At 47.1% G+C, this 6074-nt stretch overlaps 1 protein-coding gene across 1 annotated transcript; it reads right to left on the bottom strand.

The window, feature by feature from the left end:
- Window positions 1-349: 349 nt before the first annotated feature.
- Window positions 350-2283, bottom strand: LOC132347656 (cytochrome c oxidase subunit 6A1, mitochondrial). The gene is made up of 3 exons (XM_059894381.1): window positions 2148-2283; window positions 1860-2002; window positions 350-641 (listed from the first exon to the last, which is right to left on the bottom strand). Exons 1-3 carry the CDS (start codon window positions 2245-2247, stop codon window positions 558-560), a joined length of 327 nt encoding a protein of 108 aa, XP_059750364.1. The 5' UTR covers window positions 2248-2283; the 3' UTR covers window positions 350-557.
- Between the last annotated feature and the right edge of the window lie 3791 nt (window positions 2284-6074).

Genomic DNA, 6074 nt, shown 5'->3' with positions numbered 1-6074 from the left:
TTCTGATCCTTCCAGCCTTAAGGGAGCTGAGAGATGACCCAAGATGAGAACTTGACACCTTGGGAGAAAATTATCTGACTGTAGGGAGAATTCTTCAGCAAATGCTGGTGTCTTTGCCATCCGAAGTCTGCCAGGACCCAATTTTGACCCTTAATTAGCTTGACTTGTGGTATCTGCTTTATCCACCCCAGGCACAAGAAACCAACGCCAGGCCTGTTACAAACATTGTTATTTGGAGGCCTGAATTGGACCTGAAACACTGTAAACAGCAGCTGCAGACCTTCACTGCAGAAATAGAAATAACATCAATGCTAATTTCTGAGGGAAAAACACCACCAAAGAATGCAACTCTCAGCTCATGACTAAGTTATTTATTTAAGCCATCTCCTGCCATAAGCAAAGGGACGGAAGATCAGTATAATGGTCATCAAGTATAATGGTCATCACTGGATACAAGAAGGTGAGCTTAACGTCTCGAACACTTTTCTGGTCCATGTGTGCAGAGTAATGGTCCAACCAGTGCTGTGGTCCCCACTGGGTAATGGTCCAGGTTCTCTTTATTCGTCTTCATAGCCAGTTGGAAGCGGATTCACATGAGGGTTATGGAATAGGGTATGGTTACCATCTCCCCAGGGAAAGGGCTGTGGAGTGAAGATGTCAATTAGGCAATTCCAGAAAATAGTTCAGAAACAGCACTACCACGAACTGCCTAAAGTAGGGTGAGTAACAGATAATACATAAAAACAAAATGGAAATTAGTCCTTTAACTACTGGCATATTTCAGCCCTCCCATAATTTAAGGGAGCTCTTATAAATTCCAGGGGAGCCTGTAAAGTAGACAGTATGAAAAGCAAGCTCAAGTTCATTACTCAAAAGCCTCTCCCTGGCAACTGTACATCAGTGCTGTGTTTCTGAAAGTGCAATCCTCCCGTCACCTGTATCAGAGTGGTAGAGGTGGGTATGGGGGCAGAGATGCTTACTTAAATGCAGATTTCTGGACCTGAAACAAATCTCTGGATTGGAAACTGCAACATACCCTCAGTTATTTTGCATGCTACTTTTGAAAAGCATTGCTCTAGGGCAGTGATTTCCAGCCCAGGATGATTCTGCCCCTGTGGGGACGTAAGCCAGTATCTGGAGACATCTTGGGGAGAGAAGCGGACACTACTAGCACCTAGTGGTTAGAGGTCAAAGATGCTGCTAAACATCCTATAACTCACAGGACAGCCCCTCCTCGCCCCAACGAGAATTATCCAGCCCCAAATGTCAATAGTACTGAGGTTAAGAAACCTTACTGCACGGCTTCTAATTCTATTGTACAAGGGTGGGAGTGGTGCTCAAACTCAAAAATTCTTTCTGAATCTAAGGATCCTGCTTAATTTTCCAGTCCTACCTGGGCTAAGTGATGTAATAATTATTATAATATATCTGCATCAATAGCCAAAGGATGACATAGTTGGGATGATAACTAGCACAGAGGTGAACAGAAGCTGTCGATCTCTTCATTATGCAGCTAGTAGCTTCCAGATGCCCAGGTTTTAGAAAGGTGAACCGCCTTCCGACTTTGCCAGTCTAAGGGAGTTTCCCAAATCTCCAAGTTTTGTACCAGCGACAACTGTTTCAGAACAGTATCAGAAGGCAAAAGGTGGGATGACTCGGAGAAAGGAAAACTGAAGGGGCACTTATTGTACGACCTTGAAGAAAAGTGAGATACGACCGGAGGAAAAAAAAATGTGTTTGGGAGGATTAAATGACAAACTGTACACGCACGGCACCCACGCTTTTAGAGAATGAAGAACTTGGACTAGGGCATTTGGAATGAAAAGCGAAGAGACACTCGAAGAGACTGCAAGGGGTACCTTGGACCTGATGCGGAGATGGGGGTAGGCGACGAACTCGGGTCTCTCCTCCTCTCCGTGGTGCGACTTAAGGAACACGTTCAGCATGCTCACTCCCACCCCGGGGAGCGCCACGAAGTAGGTGAGGGCCTTCCACATGCGAGCTGCAGAGGGGGCACGACGCTCAGGCCTGGCGGTAATACGCCCGGGTCTCCTCTCCCTCCCCCAAGGCCTCAAGCCAAGGTCACAGTCCCGCCGCTCTTCGCTCCAGTGGGGCCGAGGCCCGCCCTGAGCACCCAGCCCCAGTACCTGAGCCCTCCTCGCCGTGGGCGCCACTCGACATAGGCCGGCTCAGCAGCCGGGAACGACCTAGCAGCCCAGAAACCCGAGTTGCAGCTGCCGTCGCCATCTTCGACGAGAACCCCCGCAGCGCCGGAAGCGGAAACAGAAAAGTTGACTGTGGGGGCGGGGCCACAACCTCAAAAGGAAGTTCCTATTGGGCGGTGCCTTTTAACCCGAGGAGCCTGCGCACTGTCTTCCGGGCCCGCAGAATCCTAGCCTGAAAGCTCGGAGCCGCAGAGCTAGAGGGAGCATGCGCTCTGCACTCCTGCGTGCACTCCCTGCTCCCTAAGGTCAGCACCCTGGGGAGGTTAAGCGCAAAAGAAAGGTTTGTGGAGGACACCCTGGCATCCGGGGTCGCTCCCTTCGTTGAAGTCCGTACACAGCAACAGGAGGTTCCGAGCACAAACCACTCTATCTAAAATGCCATTTCCCCTCCTCCCTATCCTTTGACTCTGCGCTATTTTTTTCATGGCACCAGGACATAATAATAATTGTCATCATCATTATTACAATATTTTGTCGGCATCACAGAGTTTATGTTCAATCAGGGGAGACAAAAGATTTTGCCACTGCAGCATCCCCAAACTCTGGAATCGTGCCTGGCAGGTAACAGGTGCTCAACACAAATTTGTTGAATGAATGAAAGAATGAATGAGTGAATGAATGAATAGCAACGGGAAACAATTGGCATCTGTTATATTTTATCTCTACAGTTCTTTCCCACCCCTCCTGTCATTTTTCTTCCTTCTACTCATCTAAAAACAGTTTTAAAAATAAAAGTTAAAAAATAGATACATAAGATAAAATGAAAGTAAACTTTTTTTAAAATTTTACTTATTTATTTATTTATTTTTGGCTGCGTTGAGTCTTCGTTGCTACGTGCAGGCTTTCTCTAGTTGTGGCGAGTGGGGGCTACTCTTCATTGTGGTGCGCGGGCTTCTCATTGCGGTGGCTTCTCTTGTTGCGGCGCACGGGCTCTAGGCACGCGGGCTTCTGTAGTTGCGGCACGCGGGCTTCTGTAGTTGCAGCACGCGGGCTCAGTAGTTGCGGCTCAGGGGCTCTAGAGAGCAGGCTCAGTAGTCGTAGCGCACGGGCTTAGTTGCTCCGTGGCATGTGGGATCTTCCCAGACCAGGGCTCGAACCCGTGTCTCCTGTATTGGCAGGCAGATTCCCAACCACTGCGCCGCCAGGGAAGTCCCAAAAGTAAACTTTTTGACCATAGGTTCCTTTAAGGATATAATGAAAGCTATGAATCCTTTCCTCACAAAAAATGCAGCTGCTCCTAAGCACACACAGTTTAAGCACGCAATGTTGGGGGAAGAAGGTACTATAAAGTACATCCAGACACCCGCTAAGAGTCCTGTGCCCCAGGTTAAGAACCTCTACTTAGAGGAATAAACAGGGACTCTGGCGTGGTAAGACTGGATTCACATTTTGTTTCCATCCCTCACAGCCTGTATGACCTTGAGCAAGTTAGATAAAACGAATGCTTTAAGGTCCTGCAGTTTCATGAAAACAAAAATTTAGGGTCATATTACTAGAGCTTCACAATCTGATCTTTCTTTCTCTGAGTAGCCTGGGTTTTTGCATGTTATGGTGAAATTAGGATTGTCAAATCCCTAGGCATCCTCAAACACAGCCAGAGGGGCTGTGAAGCCCCACAGTGTAGCCATGGAAAGGGTCCAAGCTCAAGGATCAGGAAATCCTGGGTTTAAATCTGGTCTGTCCCCAACTGTTCCTCTTCTCTAAAATGGGAATGTAATATGCAGTTATTCATCCCTTTATCTGACAAACAATAATTTAAGACACAGCCCCACCTGGGGAAGTTACTCACCCTCTATCCATAATAATGATGGTTCATTTAATAAATATTAACTACGGTGGCTACTATGTGCCAGGTGTACACAGTAGTATGCAAGAGCTATAAGATCTCTCTCATGCAATTTACAATTCAGTGTTAGAGACAGGATTAAGTGAAAAATGCCCAATGCCTGGGATATGTTAAAAATTCAACAAATGTTTATTTTCTCATAGGACTTTCATGCATCTTACAGGGTGGTAGTGCTAGGTAAAGATTCTGTCTGTCGTATGCTTGGCCCACAGTACATTCTCAGGCACGATGCCTATGATGTTATTGCCAGGTATGCTCAGCATTTGCAAAGCTTTGGGTGACTGAGTTTAGACAGCCCAGGAAACCAAAATCATCAATACAACGAATAGCTAATATTTACTAAGCACTTATTTCATGCCGTCATCTATGCTAAACACTTTACATAAATTGTCTTCTCCACCTCAGTAAATGGGCACTCCATTCCTCAAGTTTAACACCTTGGAATCACCTTTGATATCCCTCTCTCTCTCTCTCTCTCTCTCACACACACACACACACACACACACAATTTTCTATCCAGAATCTGACAGCTACTTACCACCTACTGCTACCAATTTAATCAAAGGTGTTATCTCTCACCTGGGCAATTGCAACAGCTTCCTAACTGGTCTCCCTGCTACCTGGCCCTTCTACAGCCTATTCTTACGTGGCAGCCAGGGGAATCCCTTAAAACCTGTCAGATCATCTTCTTCCTCTGCTCAAAATCCTCAGTGGTTCCCATCTGAGAGTAAATGCCAAAGTCCTGACAGTGGGCTGCCAAGTCCTACACACCTTGCCCCCAGCCACCTCTCTGACATCATGTAGTCTACCTGCTCCCTTGCCCACTTCACTCCAGCTACATTGGCCTTCTTGCCTTTCCTTGAACATGCCAGGCATGCCCCTGCCTCAGGACTTTTGCACATGCTCATATCTCTGCCTAGAAGAGTTTCCCCCAGGTAGCCGCATGAATTGCTTCCTTATTTCACTCAGGGCTCTGCTGAGAAGCCATCTCTTATCAGAAAGGCCTTCCCAGGCCACCCTGAAGTGAAATAGCTCCTCCCCACCCTGACACTCTATCCTCCTTACTGCGCGTTATCTATCTTTGTGGCACTTACCACCATCTGCTGTATTAAATATTTATTGGTTTATTGTCTGCCTTTCCTCACCATACACCATGGGGGCAGGGACTATGTTTTGTTCACTGGTGTGACCACTTGGCACATGATAGGACCTCACTGAATATACATTAATCCCAACCATGATCCTGTGAGCTAGATACTATTCTCCCCATTTTTCAGATAAGGAAACTGAGACTCAAAGTTGTGAGGGAAATTGCCCAAGATCACAAAGCTTTAGGCAAGTGGTGGACTCAGGCAGTGTGGGACTCAAGCCAGTTCTTTTAACCTCAAAGCCATACAGACTTTGCTTTAGGTAGAATGACACCAACTCCGAGAGGTCACCCTGTCAAGCTCATGCTAATCTGATGCTCTGAATAAGGATTAGTAAGAAAAAAAAAAAGAGCTAATAATTTCTGACTTCAGTAGGTTTGGAAAGAAAAATATTTCAAGTCATGGGGTCCTTGAGAATGGATGGAACCATCAAATGTGTTTTCAAGGTGCTGAGCTGGCAGTTCCCAACTTGTGCGTCCTCTCACAGTGAACCCCAGGGCATCTGGCCTCTCTGTGCAGGGAGTCTCCCCAAGGCCATGGCCAGCCAGGCCTGGATTTGACGTCATCTTCTCTGGCAGCTGGTGATGTTTACACTCATGTTGAAGCCACTAAGGTCTCTGGTGCTCTGTTTCCTTGAAACAGGGAGCTGGCAGGCAGGCACCTCAATATTGGGGCCAGCTGCTGATGCGGGGATTGGAGGGAGGTTGGGGGAGGCTGCCTAGCCAAGGACAGGGCTTGCTTAGGGGGAAAGCTTATCTGGGGCATTCTGCCTGCTACTTCTGCTGTGGTTTCTCCCAGCTAAGAGTTCATCCAGTTCCTGGACCAATAAATATTTGTCTGCCAAGAGACTAATCC

The sequence above is a fragment of the Balaenoptera ricei genome, chromosome 14, assembly GCF_028023285.1.
Source record: "Balaenoptera ricei isolate mBalRic1 chromosome 14, mBalRic1.hap2, whole genome shotgun sequence".
NCBI lineage: Eukaryota > Metazoa > Chordata > Mammalia > Artiodactyla > Balaenopteridae > Balaenoptera > Balaenoptera ricei.
Note: the sequence above shows the minus strand (reverse complement) of the source record. Positions and strands in the feature narration are given on the sequence as shown.

Excerpts from the sequence above, each read along its gene's own strand:
- LOC132347656 (XM_059894381.1), bottom strand. The coding sequence starts at position 2,247 with ATGGCGACGGCAGCTGCAACTCGGGTTTCTGGGCTGCTAGGTCGTTCC. Across the intron at positions 2,003-2,147 it reads CCACGGCGAGGAGGGCTCAG|CTCGCATGTGGAAGGCCCTC; the intron begins GTACTGGGGCTG and ends CCCCCTCTGCAG. Across the intron at positions 642-1,859 it reads ATCTCCGCATCAGGTCCAAG|CCCTTTCCCTGGGGAGATGG; the intron begins GTACCCCTTGCA and ends TTCACTCCACAG.